Genomic DNA, 26,943 nt, shown 5'->3' on the forward strand with positions numbered 1-26,943 from the left:
TTCACAAGCTTTCTCTTTCCATTCCCATTCAGAGCTGGTCTCCTCCAAACTAAGTCCCCCAACTCAGTACCTTTTCGTGCCTTGCCCTCCCTCGCTGGGTCACTCACGCACAGGGCTGCAACACGAATACAGCCCCAGCCCAGAGCTCCCTCCTGAGCTCCCAACTCACTTATCCAATTACTCCTGGACATTTGTACTTTTCTGCAAGCCATGTCCAAAATCAACTCATCGCAATCTTGTCTTGTGCCTCCAGGTCCACACTTGGCCTGATGGGGTGGGTGTGTGCTATGGAATCAAGTCAGAAGGCTTTCTTTTTTTAAGATTATTTATTTATTTGACACACACAGAGAGAGAGAGAGAGAGAGATCACAAGTAGGCAGAGGCAGGCAGAGGGAGAGGGAGAGGGGGAAGCAGGCTCCTTGCTGAGCAGAGAGCCCAATGCGGGGCTCAATCCCAGGACCCTGGGATCATGACCTGAGCCGAAGGCAGAGGCTTAACCCACTGAGCCACCCAGGTGCCCCCAGAAGGCTTTATTTTCTATCGTAATCCTTTACCTTACACAGCATGTGACCAACTAGCATCTTTACCCCAGACCTGTCCCTCTTCCTCTACTTCCTCACAGGCATGGTGCCACCACCCAACCAGGCAACCCGGTCAGAAACTCCGAGGTCGTGTTCAAACCACCCCAACGTAGCAGTCAGCTACGTTGTAGTTAACAGTAGTCCTGTTAACTCTAACTGTTCGGTAACCTCCGTTCACTCTCTCCACTTTATCTCCTGCTGTACAATCTTCCCTTGAGCCCTCTTTTCTTTCTTGGATTGTTCCTAGCAGCATTCTAACAGCTCACCTGGCCCTCTGATGACTCGAACCACCACAGTGCGAAAGAATGATCTTTCTATACTACAAATTGATTATCTTCTACCCTTAGTTTGAGATCCTTCCTTATTTATTATCTTTTTTTTAAGATTTTATTTATTTATTTGACAGACAGAGATCACAAGTAGGCAGAGAGGCAGGCAGAGAGAGAGAGAGAGAGAGGAGGAAACAGGCTCCCTGCTGAGCAGAGAGCCTGATGCGGGACCCAATCCCAGGACCCTGAGATCATGACCTGAGCCGAAGGTAGAGGCTTAACCCACTGAGCCACCCAGGAGCCCTATTTATTATCTTTTATGCAGATTTTTCTGCTGGCCAAGCAAGGCCCATTACGATGCGATCGCAACCACCTTCTTTCACCTGGCGTCTGCCTTCCCCACAACACACCAACTCCCTAGATTTCTCCCCTGCTGTTGCCCAGCTTCCTGGGTTTACATATGCTGCTTCCTCTGCCTGGAATGTCCTATCCTTGCTTTGTCTTGCTGTACAGCTGCCTCAGAGCAGGGAGTTATACTGCATTTTTCTTTTCTTTTCTTATTTATCCATTTATTTACGTCAATCAGGTTCTCCCTAACAGATCGGAAGACCTTTAGCGACACTGCAATGTCTTACTCTGTCTCCCTACTGCCCCTGCCTGTGCCTAGCACAAAAGAAATGTGTAGTAGTAACTGTTCACTGCCCGCATGAATGGATGGAGGAGAGGTGGAAAATAAATGAGTGGCTGACCTGTTCTAACTCTGTAGGCATGCTTTAGCATCATGGAAATCATATTACTGAGATCTGCAAGGCCTGTGTTGTGAAAGAGTAGGCTATTCCACAATACTCACAAAACATACCTGCTAAATAAAACATAACAAAATGTCTGTTGAAATGTACGCCTGGAGTTACACACAAAAAGGGAAATTCCTACTTCGGAAGCAAATAAAGAGCTGGAGGCTATTTAGAGGAGTGGCTATGACTTTAACTGATTTAAAAATAATCAACATAACCTGAAGTTGTAAGTGTTCACCTTGAAAGGACTTAATTTCAAGGCAATATTGCTGCAAATTTCTTTTGTTTCCAGAGTAAAGCTTAAGCAGCTACTGCTGGCAGTCAGTGTGGTCCCTCCTGGCACCCCAGGAGAGGGGCCTATTAAGCTGCTGGTATCTGGAGGTGCCAACTCAGTGCTCTCTGCCCCCTGGGTCTGTCCACAACCTACCAAAACCACTTCTTTGACCTGGGGACTTTCCCCAGAGCCAGCTAGCCTTACTCTGGACTTTGATCCCAAGAGCTGGTGCCTCACCCTTTCCCACTCCCCATCCAGCACCGCAGCCCCCACGCATTTGGGGTTCATACTGTCCTCTACTTCATCATTCTTTTTTTTTTTTAAAGATTTTATTATTTATTTATTTGACAGACAAAGATCACAGGTAGACAGAGAGGCAGCCAGAGAGAGAGGAAGGGAGGCAGGCTCCCTGCTGAGCAGAGAGCCCGATGCGGGGCTTGATCCCAGGACCCTGGGACCATGACCTGAGCTGAAGGCAGAGGCCTCAACCCACTAAGCCACCCAGGCGCCCCTCATCATTCTTTTTTAAAGATTTTATTTATTTGAGAGAGACAGGGAGGAAGACAGAGAGAGAGCGCGAGAGAGAGAGAGCACACATACAGGCAGAAGGGCAGAGAGAAAGAGATTTCACTGCCAAGTAGGGAGCCTGATGCCGGGCTAGATTCCAGGACTCCGGGATCTCAACCTGAGCCAAAGGCAGACGCTTAACTGACTGAGCCACCTGGGCACCTCTACCTTCATCCTTCTTTGACATAATGCCTTATGCTGACCTTTGTAATTCTCAATTCCTGCTTTCAATCCTTAATCCAATCTACTTCTCACATATTCTGTTTTTCACCTTGTAGCCTTCTGTTGTTTTAATGCAGATTTCTACTTTTTCTGTTCTTAGTGATTATTTTCACTCCCTTTGATCTTTTTAATCTCAATTTACTCCCTTTTTAAATGTAACATTTTATTGGACTCTTGATTACTTTTACTTTATTTTTCCCTTTCATCCACTTCTCTAATTTCAATATTAAGTAAAGACTGGTCCTTTATTGCTCAAGTTGTTTTCTCCCTCTTCTCCTGTCAGTCTTCCGCCCCCTCCAAAGCCATGGCCCCTCCCATCCCACAGCAAGAACTGTGGCCTCATGGGTGGAAGCACCCAAGAAAGGTCCCTCCTGCAGCTGCCCTTTCAGCTTCCCGAAGGCTCTCAACAACTACAACCAGGAAAAAATAACCCTCACCCCAGAAGACTTGGGAGAACTACAGATTAACACTCTCTAGGGCCACAGTTCTCTCTGCCAAGAGCACATAATTTACTTCAGGGTTTCTCAATCTCAGCAATATTAACACTTTGGCCTGGATCATTGTTTGATGTGAGCACTGTCTTGAGCACTAGATGCTTCCTGACATCCTTGGCCTCTACCCACTGGATGCCAGTATTACCCTTCCCAGGCATGACTCAAAAGAATGTTTTCTGACATCTCTCACCATCCACACTTCAAGCAAATCGGTATGCCTTTAAAAATCCAGGGCCTCGGATCTGATACACAGTGACAGAAATCAGAAAAGTCATGCCTAGGGGAGGGGGAGTGAAGCGTGGGGAGGGGAGGGACTTACTGAGAAGGGGCACCAGGGAACTTTCTGGGATGATAGAAATGATCCACGCCTCGACTGGGGTATGGGTTACAGAAGACGTATATACATGTGTTAAAACTCTAACTGTAAGATCTGTATAACCTAACAACTGTGCATCTCACTGCATATAAACTGTATCTCAGAAATTCCATTCATGCCTAAACTGCACAAGTCCATGCTAAAATATGAGTGGAAACTGGAGGCCAAGGGGGATTCCTAAGGAATCTGACCGTGGTACCAAACCAGGTGCTACTGACCTTTGGACCAGCAACCCACACAAGGAGCCTCAGTAACAGGTCCACAGGCAGACCAGCCTGACGCTCATGCACTGCCCAGCATCCTGGGTGGTTCCCTTTTCCTTTTGGCATCAAATGGGGCTCCTCTTGGGAGAGACTACCACATCCTGCCTCAGCCAGACCACGTGTTATCACAAATGGGGGTTCTGGAGGCAGGGCCCCTACCAGGTATTTACTGTAACTTGTGAGAGCTCATACTGAGTATTCAGGCCAACCGATTTGATATCAGAATTTAAGAAGAGAAAGGGTATTTAAACGGGCAGAGATCACCCCATGAAAGTGAGAGAGCAAAAGAGGAGTCAAAGAAGAACATTTTTCAATCTCCTGTCTCCTCCAGGAAGAAAAAAATCCCACTAATCTGGAAGTGAGATGGCTTGAAGAAAGATTTAACCAACTTCCAGGATCTGGATCACTAAATCACTTCACTCTGGCTTTATCACCTTTTCTCCAATGGACACTTCTGTTGGGTTGCCTTGTGTGAGACTAGAACACAGAGGCATCCTCTCTCTAGCAGGGGTCTTGATCCATTACGGTACAACCAGACTGAAAATACCTCCTGGGACCTTTTCTGATGAGAAGCTGGAACCTCTAGGCTATGCATACCCTTGGCCTTACTGTCCCAAGAGACAGTCCTTGAGAATCTTTGTTTGCTAGGTTTATTCTCTACCCAGGACAGATGGCTTGGCTCAGAAACTGGGTACAAAAGCACCTTCCAAGAGTGGATTAGACATGCTCTAGTTCAGATTTGGTAAGTTTGGCTTGATATAGACCAAAGTCAAGCCCACTCTGTTAAGAACTGCATCTTCAGTGAGTGCTAAGCTACAGGTACAGAATAACTAGATTCAACAGCTTTGTTGCTTTAGATCCAGCCTATCCTCTGGAATGTATCCTTGAAATGTACTAGATGCCTCTTCTGGAACTCAGACAGTTGGGAGTCTCTAAGTAAGTACCCCAGTGTGGTGACTTCAAAGTAAGGAACCCGGTGTGGTGACTGGTCTGAGGTTTTGAATACAGCTACAAGAGACCTCAATCACAGGGAAAACTAAAATCTGACTCAGACAAAGGTAAGTTGGTGATGCTTAGCCTTGCAAACCTCAAGGGGAGTACCAGCAAGTTCCCTGGCTCATGTGGCTAATCCTTCTTTCTTTCTGTCTGATTCTGTTCCCCAGCAACATATCTTAAACCCTCCCTTATTAAGGTATATTCTCCAACTTAAACATCTGGATTCTTCATCTTTCAATATTTGTTTTTATATAACCCACAAAGGGTTTTCATCATCAGGGTTACAAACAATGTAATAATTAGAAGAGGTCAACTATGATTTTATTGCAAAAACAAATTAATTGTATACCTACTCCATGTCAGGCACAGTGCAAAATATGCCACAACATTTAAGGAGATATGGTCCTTGCCCTTACAGAGATTCCAGGAAGCTAATGAGTTTACTCAAAAAGGTTCAGGTCACAATTTAAAAAATAAATTATAAAGAAAAAACACTTGGACTTGAGATTGAGTTTAACCTTCAGCTCCAGCAGCAAAGGAGATCTTGGACACAGTTAGCCAAGATATGGATCTGGTGAGGTCATAAACACTCAGCTCATAATGGGTACCCAGAAGGCTAAACTGTCCTTGTTTTGCAAATAAACACTGTCCCAGACTCTGTAACTCCGTGATCACTTTCTGATTGTGTCCCAGTAAAACTGTCTTAAAGACAAATAAAAATCTCAAACTAAATAAGCCATTTTCAGAATTACTCAAGCATGCTCATAAATGGTACGGTTCAAACCCTGACAACTTGCTTTCTTTTTAAACTTTATGGAGAATCCAGTGTATAGTCTCTCCCATCTTCAAGAAGGGTGACCCCTTTTTTCTCCCTAAATTAAAGAACTATGATCTTATTAGACCTCTCATTTAAAATATATGACAGTTTCCTTTTGGACAAAATGTAAGCCTCACGTTGTAAGCCTGCATACAGAAGAGGTTTCAGAATCACCTGGGGAAGGTTTTTTTTTGTTTGTTTGTTTTTTAGGAGCAGAGATTCCAACACATTTCCCCCTGGTATATGATTCAGTAAATCTAAGGGGGGCCCAAGAATCTATTCCCACAATCAGCCAAATTTAGAAAACCACTATTCCACAAGCAGATGCTTGGGGAACAGTTATTCAACTTAGGTTTGTATAAACACTCAAATGTACATACTTTTAAAAAGATCTGAAAGCATGAAATGAAAATTATCTTAAACATAAAAATAAAGTGACTGGCCACTGACTAAAGAAGTTATGGGATTTATTTACATTCAATAAAATCTTTCCATCATAAACACAACACAATCAATACCTTCCACCCCTAATTCTCAGTCTATCACCCATCCTTCTATCTTCCTTCACTGACAAATTTACTTTCAAAATAGACTATGGTTAGAATGGAGAATACCGGATATCCATGGGGCACCTGGCTGGCTCAGTTGGAAGGGCATGTGACTCTTGATCTTGGGGTTGTGAGTTCGAGCTCTATGCTGGGTGTAGAGATTACTTAAATAAATAATATATTTTTAAAAAGAGGAGTAGTTCATGATGGCGGAAGAGTAGGAGACCTTAATTTCTTCTGGTCCCAGGAATTCAGCTAGATAGTTATGAAGCCATTCTGAACACCTGCGAACTTAACCCAAGATCAAAGAAAAGAATAGCTGCAACTCTATGACTAGAAAAACGACCACTTTCTGGAAGATAGGACGTATGGAGCCCTACAAGAAATACTGAAAGGAGTCCTCTAAGCAAAGAGAGAGCAAAAAGTAACACAGACCAGAAAGGAACAGAGACAATATACATAATAGTCATCTTACAGGCAAAACAATGGCACTAAATTCATACCTTTCAATAGTTACCCTGAATGTAAATGGGCTAAATGCCCCAATCAAAAGACACAGGGTATCAGATTAGATTTAAAAAAAAAAAACAACCAAGACCCATCAATATGCTGTCTGCAAGATACTCATTTTAGACCCAAAGACACCTCCAGATTGAAACTGAGGGGGTGGAAAATCATTTACCATGCTAATGGACATCAAAGAAAGCTGGGGTGGCAATCCTTACATCAGACAAATTAGATTTTAGACCAAAGACTGTAATAAGAGATGAGGAAGAACACTATATCATAATTAAAGGGTCTATCCAACAAGAAGATCTAACAATCATAAATATTTATGCCCTTAACATGGGAGCAGCTAATTATATAAGCCAATTAACAACAAAATCAAAGAAACACATCAACAATATACAATACAACACAATAATAGCAGGGGACTTCAACGGCCCCCTCACTGTAATGGACAGACCATCTAAGCAAAAGATCAACAAGAAAATAAGGCCTTTGAAAGACACACTGGACCACATGGACTTCACAGATATATTCAGAACATTCCATCCCAAAGCAAAACAATACACATTCTTCTCTAGTGCACACAGAATAGATCACATCTTGGGTCACAAATAAGGTCTCAACTGGTACCAAAAGATTGGGATCATTCCCTGCATATTTTTGGACCACAGTGCTTTGAAACTGGAACTCAATCACAAAAGGAAAGTTGGAAGGAACTCAAATACATGGAGACTAAAGAGCATCCTACTAAAGAATGAATGGATCAATCAGGAAATTAAAGAAGAATTTAAAAAATTCATGGAAACAAATGAAAATGAAAACACAACTGTTGAAAATCTTTGGGATACAGCAAAGGCAGTCCTAAGAAGGAAGTATACAGCACCACAAGCCTTTCTCAAGAAACAAGAATGGTCTCGAATACACAACCTAACCCTACACCTAAAGGAGCTGGAGAAAGAATAACAAATAAAACCTAAACCAAGCAGGAGAAGAGAAATAATGAAGATCAGAACAGAAATCAATGAAATAGAAACCAAAAGAACAGTAGAACATTCAACACAACTAGGAGCTGGTTCTTTAAAAAAATTAATGATTGGTAAACAACTGGCCAGACTTATCAAAAAGAAAAGAGAAAGGAGCCAAATAATATCATGAAAAAGAGGAGAGATTATAACCAAAACTAAAGAAATACAAACAATTATAAGAAATTATGAGCAACTATATACCAACAAATTAGGCAATCTGGAAGAAATGGATTCATTCCTAGATACTTATAAACCACCAAATTGAAATAAGAAGAAATAGAAACCTGAACAGACCCATAACAGACAAGGAAATTGAAGCAGTAATTAAAAGACTCCCAACAAACAAGCCTCCAGGGCTGGATGGCTTCCCAAGGGAATTCTACCAAACATTTAAAGAAGAATTAATACCTAGTCTTCTGAAGCCGTTCCAAAAAATAGAAATGGAAGGAAAACTTCCAAACTCCTTCTATGAAGCCATCATTAACTTTATCCAAAATCAGAGAAAGACCCCACCAAAAAGACCAGTATCCCTGATGAATATGTATGTAAAAATTCTCAACAAGATACTGGCCAATAGGATCCAACAGAACATTATTCACCTCGACCACGTGGGATTTATTCCTGGGCTGTAAGGTTGGTTCAAAATCCACAAATCAATCAATGTAATACATTACACTAATAAAAGAAAAAACAAGAACCATATGATCCTCTCAAAAGATGCAGAAAAGTCATTTGACAAAGTACAGCTTCGTTTCTTGATCAAAACTATTCAGAGTGTAGGGATAGAGGGTACATACCTCATAATATCATCAAAGCCATCTATGAAAAACTCACAGCGAATATCACTGAGAGCTTTTCCCCTAAGGTCGGGAACACGGCAGAGATATCCACTATCTCTACTGCTATTCAACACAGTACTAGAAGTGCTAGCCTCAGCAAACAGACAACAAAAAGAAATAAAAGGCATCTGAATCGGCAAAGAAGTCGTCAAACTCTCATTCTTTGCAGATGATACGATACCTTAAACCCAAAACACACCACCACAAAACTGCTAGAACTCATACAGGAATTCAACGATGTGGTAGGATATAAAATCAATGCACAGGAATCAGTTGCATTTCTATACACCAACAATGAGACAGAAGAGAGAAATTAAGGAGTTGATCGCATTTACAATTGTACCCAAAACCATAAGATATCTAGGAATAAATCTAACCAAAGAGGCAAAGGTTCTATACTCAGAAAACTATAGAATATTCATGAACGAAATTGAGGAAGACACAAAGAACTGGAAAAATGTTCCATGCTCATGGATTGGAAGAACAAATATTGTGAAAATGTCTATGCTACCTAGAGCGATGTACACATTCAACACAATCCCTATCAAAATACCATCAACTTTTTTACAGAACTGGAACAAATAATCCTAAAATTTGTATGGAGCTAGAAAAGACCCCTAAGAACCAAAGGAATGTTGAAAAAGAAAACCAAAGCTGGTGGCATCACAATTCCGGACTTTAAGCTCTATTACAAAGCTGTACTCATCAAGACAGCATGGTACTGGCACAAAAACAGACACATAGATCAATGGACCAGAATAGAGAACTCAGAAATGGACCCTCAACTCTATGGCCAACTAATCTTCAACAAAGCAGGGAAGAATATCCAATGGAAAGAAGACAATCTCTTCAATAAATGGTGTTGGTAAATTTGGACAGCCACATGCAAAAGAATGAAACTGGGGGCGCCTGGGTGGCTCAGTGGGTTAAAACCTCTGCCTTCAGCTCAGGTCATGATCCCAGGGTCCTGGGATCGAGCCCCACATCGGGCTCTCTGCTCAGTGGGGAGCCTGCTTCCTCCTCTCTCTCTCTCTCTCTGCCTGCCTCTCTGCCTACTTGTGATCTGTCTGTCAAATAAATAAATAAAATCTTTAAAAAAGAAAAAGAACTTATCAAACGCAACACCCAAAGAACAAATAATCCAAATAATGGGCAGAAGACATGAACAGATATTTCTGCAAAGAAGACATCCAGATGGCCAACAGAAACATGAAAAAGTGTTTGGCATCAGAGAGATACAAATCAAAACCACAATGAGATACCACGTCACACCAGTCAGAATGGCTAAAATTAACAAGTCAAGAAATGACAGATGTTGGCAAGGATGTGGAGAAAAGGGGAACCCTCCTACACTGCTGGTGGGAATGCAAGCTGGTGCAGCCACTCTGCAAAACAATATGCAGGCTGCTCAAAAAACTGTAAATAGAGCTGCCCTATGACCCAGCAATTGCTCTCTTGGGTATTTACCCCAAAAATACAAATGTCGTGACCCAAAAGGGCCCCTGCACCCCAATGTTTATAGCAGCAACGTCCACAATAGCCAAAGTATGGAAAGAACCCAGATGTCCAACAACAGATGAATGGATAAAGTTGTGGTATATATCTATATACAATGGAATATTAAGCAGTCATCAAAAAAATGAAATCCTGGGGTGCCTGGGTGGCTCAGTGGGTTAAAACCTCTGCCTTCAGCTCAGGTCATGATTCCAGAGTCCTGGGATTGAGCCCCGCATCAGGTTCTCTGCTTGGCAGGGAGCCTGCTTCCCCCCCTCTCTGCCTGCCTTACTGCCTACTTGTGATTTCTCTGTCAAATAAATAAATAAATAAAATCTTAAAAAAAATGAAATCTTGCCATTTGCAATGATGTGGATGGAACTAGAGGTTATTATGCTAAGTGAATTAAGTCAATCAGAGAAAGACAATTATTATACGATCTCACTGATATGTGGAATTTGAGAGACAAGGCAGAGGATCACAGGGGAAGAGAGGAAAAAATGAAACAAGATGAAACTAAAGAGAGAAACCGTAAGAGACTCTTCATCTCACGAAACAGAGGGTTGCTAGAGGGGAGGGGGTGAAAGCGATGGGGTGGCTGGGTGATGGACACTGGGGAGGATATGTGTTGTAGTGAGTGCTGTTTGTCGTGTAAGACTGATGAATCACAGACTTATACCCCTGAAACAAATAATACATTACATGTTAATTTAAAAAAAGATAAAGGGGATTAAGAAGTACAAACTTCTGCTATAAAATAAGTCATAGAGATGAAAAATACAGCATAGGCAATATTGCCTATAATATTATATAATGTAGAGTAACAGATGGTAACTACACTTATTATGGTGAGCAGTGAGTAATGTACAGAATTATTGAATCAATATGTTGTACACCTGAAACTAATAAAACACTACATGTCAACTATACTTCAATAATAATAAAAAAATAATTTCAGCCCCCCCCAAAAAAAAAGAATAGTGGATACCCTTTGCAAGCTGGGGAATGACCAGGACCATGAGGGGTTCTAGAGTACTAGATATGCTAGTATGGTCAGTTTGTAAAAATTTACTTGTTAACCGTGTACTTTTCTGTATGTGAGATTTCAACACAAAGTTAGAATAATAGACTCTTGGGGAGCCTAGATGGCTCAGTTAATCATCTGCCTTCGGCTCAAGTCATGATCCCAGTCCTGGGATCAAGCCCCACATGGGGAAATCCTTGCTCAGCAGGGAGCCTGCTTCTCCCTCTTCCACTTTCCCTGCTTGTGTTCTCTTGCTCTCTAATTAATTAATTAATTAATTATTTTAAAAAAGAAAAATGGACTCATACTTGCTTTCTCTACTTCATTCCTTCCCCCTTCACTACTCAACGTACCTAAAATCATTCTTCCCAAGGCAACCAATGGCTTCCCGGTTACTAAACTCCAGTAGTCATCTGGCATCCTGGCTGCATCCCAAAACTGGTGACCCCTCTACCATCTTCATATTCTCTCTTGATTCAGTTGCCAAGATTCTACTCTAGCTCCACTGTACATGCTTTGTAGGGAAAGAATGCCCATTTCCTGAAAGCTGGTGAGTCAGAACAGTCCTTCACCCTCTCCCCTTCTCCTCTGGAGCAATTTCATTTGAATCCAAGTCTTTGACCTCGATCATATGCCACTTATGCCCAAATATGAACTCCCAACTCCAGCCTCTCCTAAGCCTCAGGCTTGCACATGGAACTCCCCATAGACTTCGTCACTAAGTATTTCAAATGCTACCTCATAATGAATTTCCTTTCTCCCAAACCCTGTTTTTCTCCGTTTCCCTACCTCAGTTAATGGCCCTATAAGCCACACAAAGGACAACTTCAAAGCAACTCTTTAATGAAACAATGAAAACAGACTTCAAAGACAGTCAGATGTGGTTGCTGCCTCCGCCATCTAAAAAAGTGGACAAATAATTACACCGCTTGTGATGAGTGCACTAACCGACAAAGGACTGGAGAAACACAGAGAAAAGAATAATGTACCACAACTGGAAATTCTGGGAAACAACTGCAAGGAGAAGGCAGAATCAACAATCGAAAGTTTATGCATTTCTTTCTTTTGGCAGCTACCCAAAAGACCGATGTTAAGATTTACTGTCACTAGGACCAGCCTCTGAAAAGAGCAGTAACAAACCAAAGGTTTGGAGCGTGAGGATGATTTTTGAAACACCACAATCTTCTCAGCTATCCTATGAGTAGGTACAAGTCTCTAAACACAGCAAATACAGAGCCATAAACCAAGTCTGCTGCTTTAATAATATCAAAACATTCTCACTCAAGAAGTTCCCTTTTAATATCAAGGCCAGATGCGCTTTGATGATAACATACACAAAATTATTCAGTATTCAAAAACTGCACAAATAAACCTAATGCCTTAATTACTGCATTTTAGCTATTATATAACTTATCAGTCATATAATCTATACATTAAAGTGTGCACCTGTTTCCAAAGTTATTACATGAGACCATTTTTATATCTATCACTGTGGAAAATAAGTGCATGTGGGGACATTTTTACAGTAAATGTCATTTAAAATTAGATATTCTCCTATTTATAGGAAATGAGGCATAATTATATATTTTTCCTCCAAATGTTACACTGGTTCTTTGATCTTCAGTCAACCTTTTCTGCAGTAATTTCCACGTGAAAGCATTCTTCATTAAAAAAACATGTTTTAATCTGATTCTTTTTGGTTAAGAGATAAAAATCTGAAACATTTTTTTTAAAGATTTTATTTTATTTATTTGACAGAGATCACAAGTAGGCAGAGAAGCAGGCAGAGAGAAAGGGGGAAGCAGGCTGCCCACCGAGCAGAGAGCCTGATGTGGGGCTCGATCCCAGGACCCTGAGATCATAACCAGAGCCTAAGGTAGAGGCCCAGCACACTGAGCCACTCAGGCACCCCTGAAACGTATTTTTTAAAAAAGCGGTCTGGGGTGCTTGGGTTGCTCATTCAGTTAAGCATCTGCCTTTGGCTCAGTCATGATCCCAGGGTCCTGCAATCAAGCCCCACATCGGGCTCCCTACTTAGTGAGGAACCTGCTTCTTCTCTTCCCTATGTCCCTCCTCCTGCCCCTGCTTGTGCTAAATAAATAAAATCTTTTAAAAAATTAAAAGGTCCATGAAAACTGACAATACTTTTGAGGATATTCTTGTTCAAAAAAAGGGAACACAAAATGAAAAAATAAACTATGTGAAAGAGTTTAGGGTAAAACAAAATGATGAAATCAATGAACAATTTTGCCCAAATCAGGCTACACTGTTGTCCTTAGGAAAGTGTTTTACACCGAATTAAAAATAAAGAGAAACTAAATGAGTCCATATTGGTGAAATATCAAAAAAGACATGCCTTCCTGCCATAATGAGCATTCATGACCATATCTACATTTTATACAGCAATCCTTTCCCATCTGGAGAGCCACACACCACCTGGTAATCGAGGCTTTCTTTCTCTGAGAAGAGGGCTAGAGGGTTACAGACAGTGGGAACCTGAATATTATCTTCACTGTACTGTTTTGGCTTTTTAAAAGAACAGTTATGCAGTATTACTTATCTACTATTTTCAAAAAATAGTCATAGTCTCACCTCATACACCTTAAGATGGCCACTATCAAAACACCAGAAAATAGCAAATGTTAGCAAGAATACAGAGACAGTGGATCCCTTGTGCACTGCTGGAGGGACTGTGAAATGGTGCAACACCTAGGGGAAAGTGTGTGGAAGCTCCTCGGGGCACCCGGGTGGCTCAGGTCATGATCTCAGGGTCCTGGGATCGAGCCCGCATTGGGAATCTCTGCTCAGCGGGGAGCCTGCCTCCCCCCTCCCCCACCGCCTGCTGCTCTGCCTACTTGTGATCTCTGTCAAATAAATAAATAAAATCTTTTAAAAAAAATAGGAGTGTGGAAGTTCTTCAAAAAATTAAACATAGAATTACCATATGATCCAGCAATTTCATGTCTGGGTATATATCCCCCCAAAAATAAAAACAGGGTCCTGAGGATACAGTCAGGTTCACAGTAGCATTATTCACAATAGCCAACAGGTGAAAGCAACCCGTCTGTCAAGGCCATTATGCTAAACAAAATAAACCAGTCACAAAAGACAAGTACTGTATGACTTCATTTACACGAGGCATCTAAAGTAGTCAGATTCATAGAAACAGAGTGAAATGGTGGTTACCAGGGGCTGGAGGAGGAAGAAATGGGGAAAAGTTCAATGGATAGAGAGTTTCACTTTCCCAAGATGATAAAAGTTCTGGAGATTATCATGCATCAGTGTGAATATATTTAGCACTACTGAACTGTACAGTTAAAAATGGCTAAGACAGGGGTGCCTGGGTGGTTCTGTTGTTAAGTGTCTGCCTTTGGCTCAGGTCATGATCCCAGGGTCCAGTGATCGAGCCCTGCATCGGGCTCCCTGCTTGTGTTTCCTCTCTCACTGTGTCTCTCTCTGTCAAATAAATAAATAAAATCTTTTTTAAAAATGGCTAAGATAATAAATTTTTTGTGATGTGTGGGTTGTTTTTTTACTGCAATACAAAAAAAAAAATGACTTAAAAAAATGGTAAAGGTGGTTAAAAAAAAAAATGCAGCCAGAGAGAAAAATAAACAGCATGCCTTCTCAAAAAGAGTTCTTTCTCTTCAAAGGAGTAACCTTGATAGATCAAATACGGAGTCAGAATTTATTCCAACTATTTATGCAACAAATTAATAAAGGGAATTTACTTTTAATATTTGATCATGTGGCTTCCATTTCCAAATGTTTTCAGATCAAATTTTAAGACTGTCAGAAAAGGAGTCTCGGTACATTTGAAATATAAGTGAGAAAAGCAGATTAGAAAATGGCATTGTTTAAAGGGTTGGGGGTTGTAAGTTTTCTGAAAATGTGAAACTGAGGATATGTGTAAGTATGCCCACAAACAAGTCTGAAAAGATGTTAACTGTGGTTGTCTATAAAAGGTGGGAGTCTTTACTATCTTCTGTATTTCCTAAAGATTTTTACAACATACATTGATTCATTTTGTAATACACAAAGAATGAAAGTGCCTGGTTCCTAAGTGTATTCTAAAGAAACTTCCAAGGTATGAAGATAACTCCAAATGAAGAGGAGTAAAAATATTTTGATGCATGAAGATATTTTTTGAATAAATCTACTGATCAGTGATACCATGTCTTGGAAAAAAAATGTATTGACAAGATAATTAAATCTATCCTCTCAAAACGACCATTTGGATGGGCGTTCATTTGGATGTATAAACTTGGGAGCACTTACACTTTCACAACAAGGGAAACCACAATCATTTCAGACTGTTTCATAGTAAATGGATTATGAAGTCAGTAAGCTGCTGTGAAGTCAGTATTTTAAGAGTTTAGACTTTAACCTACAAATAGAAAAATGGTCTTCCAACTACGACAAATACAGAACTATTTTTTAAGAGTTTATTTATTAGAGAAAGAGAGGGAGGGAGGGAGAGCATGAGCAGGGGGAGGGACAGAGGGAGGGACACAGGGAGGGGCAGAGGAAAGCAAGACTCCCCACTCAGTAGGGAGCCTGATTCGGGACTCTGATCCCAGGATCCTGACCTGCCCAGAAGGCAGACGCTTAACCGAAGGAGCCACCCAGATGCCCCAATACAGAACTATTTTGTGAGAAACTCAATTCTGTAAGTCTACAGTAGAGTAACTGATATCTCCCAGGTCTTCCTCATCTATCATAAACAAACTGTGATCTAAAGAGATAAGAGGGGAAAATGAGGCTGTCTTTAAGATAAACACTATCTCTGGCTTACATAAAACCAACTTCTATTTTATCTTCAGAGGGCAGAATTCACCACAAAATTAGGTCAGCAAAGAAACTATGGTTCATCTGCAACTGTTCCATATTCTACTTTTTAAAAATAGTTATTGGTTTTTGTTAGAGTCACACAAAAAGTAACAAACTTGTCTGATAAACAGGAAGGAAACCTCAAGGCCAAGGAGTGAGATTACCGTTTCTTCAGGCACGTTTTGAGTCAGCTGGTCAGGCTGTACTGGCTGGCGTCACAGACTCAGAACACACATGACACATCATCTACCATGCTTCAAATTTTTCTGAACTTCCTCATTCAGACAGAAACTTACCACTGCTTACCTATTTCTCTCTCTTTCTCTCTCTCTCTCTCTTTCAGAATGGCACCCCAATATCCATTCAATCTTTTCTGAGTTAGGGGACTACAAGGAGGAAAAAAAAATCAGAAGAGAACAATTTCCTTCAAGAATTGTCTTTCAGGGGCGCCTGGGTGGCTCAGTGGGTTAAGCCTCTGCCTTCGGCTCAGGTCATGATCCCAGGGTCCTGGGATCAAGCCCCACATTGGGATCTCTGCTCTGCGGGGAGCCTGCTTCCTCCTCCCCCCTTGCCTGACTTTCTGCCTACTTGTGGTCTCTGTCTCTCTCTCTCTCTCTCTCTGTTAAATAAATAAATAAAATCTTAAAAAAAAAGAATTGTCTTTCAAATGCTTCCATTTGTTCAAGTAACTAAAAAAATCTCTATTTTCTAAGAGGAAGAGCTATTTTGTCAACGCAAAGTCTATCAAAACCCAGGTTTCATTTCCTAATAAACCACTGTGTTACAGAGAACACAGAACTCACTGACAACTGCTTCCAACCTCATCTCATTTACTCACAGCTTTTTCTTAAGGAAAAAAAGAACAGCAACATTTTTTAGGAAAAAAGTGGCTGTGTAAGAAGGCTCAATTCAGTTGATGATAATCTGGATTCATAATGAAAATCTCTGCAAAAATACAAACAAAAATAAGAAAAGTCAATATTTGGATTATACACAGCAACTTCTAACAGTGCTCCCAAATGATTTGACTCCACAAGCAGGCTCAGGGTCAATATTTGCCAAGTGAGGTAAGCAATCAACAGAGGAGTCAGGAAAGTTGTTGGAGTCCTCGTATCACTTGGTGCTTACTTACTCACTTGCCGGTTTAACCCATGTCATAACACAACACGTGAATCAGCACCTCTAATGGGAGAGGAGATTCATTTCAGCAAGCATAAAGAAAAACATTCTGTTATTTCACAAGGACTGACATCTGTGGGATGGGAGAGAAAAGAAAAAGAAACCTTTACTATTTTCATATATCCTACTTAAAAAGACCAGTCAAACCTCAAGCTGTTTACAAAGCTATGATCATCAAGATAGCATGGTACTGGCACAGAAACAGACAAACAGATCAATGGAACAGACCAGAGAACCCAGAAATGGACCCTCAACTCTATGGTCAACTAACCTTCAACAAAGCAGGAAAGAATGTCCAATGGAAAAAAGACAGTCTCTTCAACAAATGACGTTGGGAAAACTGGACAGCCACATGCAGAAGAATGACCCTGGGCCACTTTCTTACACCCTACACAAAAATAAACTCAAAATGGATGAAAAGCCTAAATGTGAGATAGGAATCCACCAAATCCTAGGGGGGAACACAGGCAGCAACCTCTTTGACCTAGGCTGCAGCAACTTCTTTGTAGACACATCTCTGGAGGGAAGCGAAACAAAAGCAAAAATGAATTACTGGGAAATCATCAAGACGAAAAGCTTTTGCACGGCAAAGGAAACAATCGACAAAACCAACTGACAGGGGGCGCCTGGGTGGCTCAGTGGGTTAAGGCCTCTGCCTTTCACTCGGGTCATGATCCCAGGGTCCTGGGATCGAGCCCCGCGTCGGGCTCTCTGCTTGGCGGGAAGCCTGCTTCCTCCTCTCTCTCTCTCTGCCTGCCTCTCTCCCTACTTATGATCTCTATCTGTCAAATAAATAAAATCTTTGAAAAAAAAAAAAACCAACTGACAGAATGGGAGAGATATTTGCAAATGTCTTATCAGATAAAGAGCTAGTATCCAAAATCTGTAACGAACTTATCAAACTCAACACCCAAAAAATCCAGTCATGAAACAGGCAGAAGATATGAATGGACACTTACAAATGGTCAAGAGACACATGAAAAAATGCTCGAGATCACTCAGCATCAGGGAAATACAAGTCAAAACCACAATGAGATACCACCTCACACCTGTTAGAATGGCTAAAATGAACAACTCAGGAAGAGACAGATGTTGGCAAAGATGCAGAGAAAGGGGAACCCTCTTACACTGTTGGTGGGAATGCAAACTGGTGCAGCCACTCTGGAAAACAGTATGGAGGTTCCTCAGAAAGTTAAAAATAGAGCTACCCTATGATCCGGCAATTGCACTGCTGAGTATTTATTCAAAGGATACAAACATAGTGATTCAAAGGGGCATATGCACCCAATGTTTACAGCAGCAATGTCCCCAGTAGCCAAGCTATGGGAAGAGCCCAGATGTCCATCGACAGATGAATGGATAAAGATGATGTGGTCTATACATACAATGGAATATTGCTCAGCCATCAGAAAGAATGAAATCTTGCCATTTGCAACAAAGTGGATAGAACTAGAGGGTATTATGCTAAGCACACTAAGTCAGTCAAAGACAAATACCATCAAATACCATGATTTCACTCATATGTGGAATTTAAGAAACAAAACAGATTAACAAAGGGGAAGGGAAGCCAAAAATAAAATAAGATATAAACAGAGAGGGAGGCAAACCATAAGAGCCTCTTAACTCTAGGGAACAAACTGAGGGTTCTGGAGGGAAGGTGGGGGGGCAGAGATAGGGTAACTGGGTGGTGGGCATTAAGGAGGGCACATGATGGAATGAGCACTGGATGTTGTATGCAACTGATGGAACCCATCAATTCTACCCCTAAAACTAATAATACAATATATGTTAACTAAATTGAGTTTAAATTTAAAAATTTTAAATTTAAATTAAAAAAAAATAAAAAGGCCAGTTAAATGAATGAATAGATATTTCTGAAGAAAGAAACCACTGGATATCCCTCCCAACCAGAGCCATTAACACATGCCTGTGAACCTATCTCTAGTTCCCATGAAGGGCTCCTCATCCACACCCAACCAAACAAAGACATCCTTAAGTTGGAGCCAGTGTGGGCTTTGAATAAAACACACTGAGTTGCTTCAAAGAGGCAGAAAGAAGTAGGAAGACAAAGGGTGACTGTATTTAAAGTGCCTTTAAAACAATACTCATTCAAAATACAACTGTACTATCTATAATGCCATTATCATAAAAATACAGCTTAATATTCAAAGTTATAGGCTCTCAGCATATTGAAAACTCTCCAGCCCTTGCTCTAAATTCTTGCTTCTACCACTTTTAGTATAGAATGAAGTTTTAAAACCCACTACATTAAGAAACTGGCACTGTTCAAGTTTTCTAAAAGAACTGGCATGAGGCCATGCAGAAATTAGGAAGAACTCCAAGTGAAAAACAAGTAACTTCCAAATTCTAAGATTTATCGTCAGACTGAGATTTTTCTCCCCCTGAAAATATCTACATGAACTTTCATGTTATATGCACTAACCACAAAATTCCACTTAAGCATTCCTGGGGAAAATCAACTCTTTTTAAACTTTCATTTCAAAAATCTTTTGGCACTTTCCTGTCATATTATAAATAAGTCAACTGTCAAGTTTTGGAAACAGATATGTTTCTTTGCGATAGAGATGTCTTATGCATCTAATTACTTGCAGTAATTTAAAATGTACCATACAAACAAATACCAAAGTTCATTTCTTAGCCTCTAAAAACTTCCAGTCTAGCCTAGAAAAGACAGGAGTGTCAAGCACACATACACAAAGATCCTCTAATCATGAAAGTCTACAAACATTTGTAGGCTCCACAGGGTAATGAATTCATTTATCATAAATATCTAGTCAATTATCTACTGTTTTCCATTTGTCTCTGCTCCCATTCTTTTAAGGTACAATTCATCTACGCCTTCCTTCTCCTCTCCCAGTGTTAGCTGCACGCAAGAGGCCATTAGCGTTTTAGATGGAAGACTGTTAGGGTGTCCTAAGCAGAACTCAGTTCTATATGAGAAGTGAATTTATCCAAGTTTCATCTATTTGTGACAGTCAGTCCTAAGTCCAGGGTGCTACCTGAAACTCTAGATCACTTCAGGAGACAGATGCAATGCAGAAGGGATAGAAAATAGCTTACGTTCATACAGCGCTTCATAGTTTACAGTTCTTTCCACATGTTACTGTATTCGAACCTCCCAACAACCCTGTGCCAAATGGAGGGGCATATTATTGGTCCCACAGTACCTCAATAACGGGACTCTGAGAAATTAAGGAACCTCATTAAAGTTGCTCAGCCCTAAACCAAACACACTATCAACTGAACCTGAGTCTGTGCTTTCTGACATCATCCAGTGGGGCTGGGCAGTTTTTCTTCTTTGTGATCCACCACCCAACATCTTTGAAGGGTCAGAAAGGGAAAAAACCCAGTTAATCCTGCACATAAATATGTATTTATGTGAGTAAATATGCATGCATTATATACACATATGACAAATATATACACATAGTAAATACATATGTGTATGTATAAATATACGTATTCATTATAATTTCTCAAGAAGTCCTTTGGAGATGCTTATATTGTAGGGGAGAAATCTTTACTGTCTTTTCAAATGTGTGCCATTTAAAATAATACGTAAAATAAAGTTACAACACTTCTTTTGCAATTTACAGGTGATTTTCCTTTTCCATTTAGCAGTATTATTCTCCTCTCAGTCTGCACTAGTGATCTACTATTCATGGTAAGAAAATTAATTTCAGAAAGATAGACAATTACATCAAGACCAAACAGCCACAGAGTATGTAAGGTGAAATGCCTGATAGCCAAGGACACGGTCACCTCAGGCTCCTGGGAGTGGGGAGCTCTGAGCGCAGGTCAGATCTCTGTCCTTCAGGAAGGAACTGTCGGAGTTTTTGGGAGGCCAAGTGCTCTCCCTCAAGATGTCTGATGATTCCCCAATCTCCAACCCATATCTGTCATGAAAACGCCATACCCTTGGGTTTCATGTCAACTGATCACCACATGATAATGTCCACAGACACTTCAAGGGGGCCAACCTGTGTCAGATCAAACCCATCTCAGCCTTCTTCCACTTTCCCATCTCACCGAGTAGTTCTAACAGTCCCTTGGTTTTCCAAGCTAAAAGCCCGAGCAGCATCCTTAAATTCTCCTTTCCCTTCCTCTGCCACAGCCAGTCAACAACCAAATTTTGAAACTAAAAAATACTTTTGGAAAGCCCCAAGATCATGCACCACCCCAACAGTATGTAGCAGCCTCCTACAAGAAGCCCACTAAAAGTCAGGAACAGCTCACGTTTATCGAACCCTTACTTGATACCAAGCACTGTGCGAAGCTTTGGGTCCAAGTTAATTTAACCCACACAAAAGTCTGAGGTTGGTGCTAGTCTTATCCTTGCTTTACAGATGAGGACACAGCTACAGAGAATTTGAGAATCTCGCCCAGGGGAACACGGTGAAGCCCAAGGTCTTAAGACAGCGCCAAACCCTACTGCGTCCTGCATCCACTACTCTGCTCTCCCTGGAAGGCCCTTCCAATCGTGTCCCCCCAGCTTCGGAGGTCAGAGCAGGCAATGTTCTACTCTACAAAGTCTCCTGATGCCCCCTGCTGGTGCTCGCTCCTCTAAATCACTAGTTCTCAAGGGCGGCTACACTGCAAACTGGATGCTTACACCCCAGTCCTAAAGATTCTGACCGCACTGACCTGGGCACAGCCTACACAGCAGGACCTGCTCGCTAGGTGATTCTAATGTGTAGCCAAAATTGTGACCCAATCTACGCAACTTGCCACAACTCTGACATCAGAGCACTTAACCACACTGCATCAATCAGTATGGGCCATTTCTGCGCCACTAACCTCAAGTTTCGGTCACCTGGGGGGCGGGCTGGTTCAAAACCAGAGGTACCTGGACCTCACATAAAAAGGAAATCAGACCCATGGGCAGGGCCCTGGAAAATGCCTCTCGAATAATTCTGGCATGCGGCCAAATCTGGGGACTCTCTCCTGGGTAAGAACTAGGACTTTTTATTTGTACCCACGAGGGTGTAGCACAGTGCTCAGTCACAGCTGGATTATGATAAACATTTGTGTAATGAATGGAATCTAGTAACAGGAATCTGGGGACTGGGTATATATATTCAATTCTAGCAGCAGCACCTAGAAAAACTTCTTGGAATAGTGAGTGTGCAAATATGGACTGGGCAGCTTTTCAAATGTGTTTTTTAATCCGCCAGTGCCCCCTACTGACCTGAAGATGGATAAGTCAAAACAATGGTTCCGGTTTAAATATTTTAATTGTATATGCGCATACTAGTCACACACACAGTACTTTTTTCACCAACATCTATATTATCAATTCCTTTCCGCCCCAAGCTGATGACTCCTCAACCCACATCAATCCTACCATTTGCTGGTCCCCATTTCCAGGAGGCAGTCATGATAGACCTCCCGAAGCAGCTCTCAGAAGAGTCCTCAAAGCCCCTCACTGACCTTTTCTTCCTTCCATCAGTACCTCTTGCAAATCCCACCACACTCATAAAATCAAACACCTTTTAAAAACACAAGAAGCCATTCATCTACCAATCTGCTTCAGTTCTTGCTATTCAAAGTACGATGGGGGACCAGCAGCATCTGTATCATCCAGAAGCTTGCTGAGAAAAAAAAATGGACACCCTGAGGCCCCACGCCAGACCTGCTAGAACAGAGATGCATGTATTTTAAAGTTTGAGAATCTCTGGTTCTCAACTTTCTTAACTACTAGACCTAACACTACTTTATGACAAATATTCTAAGTAACTCTTTTGCTATCTTGAAATAAAAATTTATCACCCATCTACACATGTAAAGAACCAAAAAAGAGACCAGTATACTGATTTGATGGTAACATGATGGAAAACAAAAGGAAAAGTTTTACAGTAAGAATTATATTTCAGTATATAACTGTTCAACACAACTAAAGACATGCAGAACAATCCAAGTTTCCAAAATGTACCCCAAATGGCTGGTACTGTCTGGCTGAGAACCACTAGTCTACCATTACTCCCAACCTTTTCTTTCCAGCTCACAGAAGGCAGGCAACATCTTTCCTCCTTTTTAAGCTGAGGGATTCTCTCTTCTAAAAGCCCCCTTCCAAAAAAATGAAACGAGATGGGATCGGGAGACAAACCATAAGAGACTCTTAACCTCACGAAACAAACTGAGGGTTGCTGGGGGGTGGGGGGGTGGTGTAGGGATAGTGTGGCTGGGTTATGAACCTTGGGGAGGGTATGTGCTATGGAGAGTACTGTGAATTGTGTAAGACTGATGATTCACAGACCTATACCCCTGGAGCAAATAATACATTATATGTTAATAAAAAATAAAAATAACAAAAATGAAAGCCCCTTTCCTATATTCCTCCCTAAGGCCATAAACACTGCCAAATCTTGAATACTGGAACAACCACAAAAACAATTCAACAATCTTGACCAACATGTCTCTCTAGTTACCATATTCTCTCCTTCGTTTGAAGGAGAAAATCAAATTCATCAACCCCACCACTGTGTCCATTTACTCATGTCTCAATCACCAACCCATATTAATATAGCTTTCATTTCCATCAGTAACCCACATCTATAAAAGTCATGAAAGCTTTCCAAATTGCCCAAATTAACAAACACTTCTCTAAATTTATCTAACTTATCTCACTGTAATGGACACTGTTGGGCGCACATCCAAACTCCATTCCCCACTGTGTTAAATTCATTTCTCCCCCCACGTGATTAAGATAAACTAACCCCATCCCTACCTGATCCTGTTTAGTCCGAGACAATCAGAACAGGGCATTCCCCTGGCACTGGCTATCAGGTCAGGGGCGGACATGTGACCTAAATTGGTCCAATCAGATTGAAGGAAAAGCGTAATCCAAGCGTGGGAGTTTTGTCCTCTCCCCTGCTCTAGTCAATGAGAAAGCATGTGTTACTACTGCTAGTCATGCTTAACCATAAGGGGAACCAATCTTATCATGGAAAGCCAAGAAAAGAGACCAGGTCCTTAATAACACTGTTGACCTACTGGAGTCCACCCTTCCTCTAGACTTTATGACAGAATTCTTACTGTTTAACGAACTGTGTTTTCCCAGCTGAAAGCATCCTAACATAGCCTGCCCTCCTTGAAACATCTTCTCTTGATTTTCTAAACATCACCCTTTTGTACACCTACTTACCAGAAGCTGCTTCTAGAACATCTCTGGCTTCCCCTCTTCCTCTTCTTATTCCTTACATTTTGGTGTCTGCCAAGGTTTGTTGTGATCTTTTCTACTCAAACTACGTATTTGGATAATTGAAACTGAGCTATACTAGCACTTCCCCCAAAGGCGTACCCCAGCTCATCCGCCTGAGGGACTCCTACCTATCTTTCAACACTAAATGTCAATGTCTCCTCTGTGAAGCCTCCCCTTAAGTTTCCAGGGGTTCTTTGCCTTTTTGCATCATAGACCCTATGGACCCCTTTTCAAATTAATGCTTCTAACTGCATAAAATGTTAACTGTACTTCAATAGTTATAAAAACATTTTTAAAATTCAAAATGTGATACAGGAATACATACTCCTTACCTTATTAAATAAAAGGACCTAACAGTGAGTCTTATAACTACCAGAATTTTGAAGTAGTAATGACCGTAAATGATATCTTGAGATCTGCAGCAACCGTGATATAAAAACGTCCGTGATATCTATTGGTCCTGTGAGTCCTACTGATCACAGGTACTGCTAATATTACTGTGATTTATTGCTATACTAGCTTATTAAATTAATTGCTCCCAACGAACCTCCTCATATCCATGCTCTTGTGTAGCGTCCCCATACTGACTCTGGCTTGGCCACGTGACTTGTTTTGACATCAGCAAATGTGATGCAAGCAGGTAAGTGTTTGCACAATCGGACTTGCCCCCTTGGAACCCAGTGACCATGTGAGGAAGCCCAAAGTAGGCACAATGAGAGGCACCAAGCCCCCATACATGACAGTAAGGCCAACTTATAGTCCAAGTACCAGCTGAATTCGGCCACTGGGAGAGGCCAGCAGAACTGCCCAGGCAACCCACTGATGGCGAGAAATAATAAATTATTGTAGTTTGAAGGCACTGGTTTGCACTGGCTTGTTAGCCACCAATAGCTAACGGGAACAGTTACCTAACACTACACTCATAACTAAAGGAAATGTAACATTTCAGTTGCAGATTGGTGAAAATAAAGATTTTTTCCCCCATCGGGGCTTAGGGACTCCCCTGGATTTTATCTACAGACCCTCTGAGGGGCTGAAGACCACAGGTCAAGAGCCCCCAGTGTAGAGGGGAATCCCTGAGGCAGAGGAGAGCCTGCTCTCCTTTCTACTACCACAGTGCATCACTGACACCCATATAAACTGATCACAGCATATCCTTTGGTGTTGCAACCCTAAAACTGAGCTGAGCTCCTAGCACATAATAGCTGTTCAACACAAATTTATCCAATGAATCCAAGTTGCTTATGGATCTGTCCTGGTAACTAAACTGTGAGCAGCCTGAAAACAAAATAAAAGCAAATGCTTAGACGGCACTCCCATATGCCAAGGGCTCTTCCAAGTACTTTACACTTACTTATTTAGTCTTTATAACAACCCTATTAACTATATGCTAGTCCCCCAATTTCACCGACAGGAAAATAGGCACAAAATGGTTAAGTAATGCGCCCAAGGTCACCCAGCTAGAAAGTGGCAATGCCAGGACTGCAAGGCCGAATCCACGTTCTGATTTTATAGCCTGTCCTAATGTGCCCAAAGCACACTGCAGAAGCACAATAAAACTTTCAAACAAGTAGTACAATTTCGAGATTTCATTAGCACTATTTTATGGGTGCTATGTTTCTTTAAGACAATTTTGTAGACTAACTTCTGGTAGCTTGTGATTTCTCATGATAAGAAACAGCATTTACTTTTTTCTTTTAAGTAGTAGAATAATGGCCTCAGGTCAAAATCAGATTTTCGAAACAAAGCCTTCACTCTGAAAAGCGATTTCTTTCAAAAGACATAACTTCGTCAAATGTAAAGGGGGTCGACTTGTCCATATCAAATAATGTTCATTTGGGAGGGGAACTAAGTTCCAGCTTCCCATCCTTCCAACCATTCCCATACCAGCTTCCCCAAATCCTACAACAGCTTCTCCAAAGGTGACCCTCCCCCCATTCACACACCAGGTTCTGAAACCTGACCCTGCCAGGCAACCGAAGCCGAACCCTGCAGTGCCTTGAGCTGGCCTCTCCTTACCCGCGAACCCAATAGGTAACCATCCGGGGGTGGGGTGGGTGAGTACTTTGGGGGGTACTTTAACTTTTCAAACTGTTTTATTCACGAGAGCAAGACCCACAGGACCCGCCTACCCACCCTGGGATCTCACGCCGCCGCCCGGCAACCTCCCGCTCCTAGCGGCTCAGTGAATGAACCGCGGGGTCCGGACGCACCCGGCCCGGAGGCGGGAAAAGCCTTGGGGCGAACCGGGCCTGGCCCCCGGGAAAGCCCACACGAGAGCGCGAGCTGGGCTCCGTAAGGCCGGGAGGGGGCGGTGACAGCTGTGACCCGGCTCCACGCTCTCACCTTGAACATGTTGCTGGCAGAGGTGGCTCCGGCGGGGTGACCCCGGCCTTGGCCCCTCCCACTACAGAGAGGTAGCTACGGCGGCCGGGTAGGGCCCTGATTCGTCTGACCGCAAGCGGGCCGCGGTGCGTATGACTGCCGAACAGCCAATTCGATCCCGCGAAGGATTAGTTCGGAAGCCTGGTCTGGGAGCGGCGTCACTGAGCTGCAACGCGTCGCTCCTCAGGCGGGAGCGAACGTAAGCCCCGCCCCCCGGAGGCTCCGCCCCTGCGC

General features: G+C 41.9%; 1 protein-coding gene across 2 annotated transcripts in view; it reads right to left on the reverse strand.

The window, feature by feature from the left end:
* APOO (apolipoprotein O) overlaps positions 1–26,872 on the reverse strand; it is a 60,245-nt gene extending 33,373 nt beyond the window's left edge. The window contains exon 1 of one of the 2 annotated variants that reach the window (XM_045994444.1): positions 26,671–26,872. In XM_045994444.1, the coding sequence (XP_045850400.1) occupies positions 26,671–26,679 (9 nt within the window). In that variant the 5' untranslated portion in view covers positions 26,680–26,872. The remainder of the gene's footprint in view (positions 1–26,670) is intronic. The other variant, XM_045994443.1, reaches the window with a different exon arrangement.
* Between the last annotated feature and the right edge of the window lie 71 nt (positions 26,873–26,943).

This window comes from Meles meles, chromosome X, assembly GCF_922984935.1.
Source record: "Meles meles chromosome X, mMelMel3.1 paternal haplotype, whole genome shotgun sequence".
Lineage (NCBI taxonomy): Eukaryota > Metazoa > Chordata > Mammalia > Carnivora > Mustelidae > Meles > Meles meles.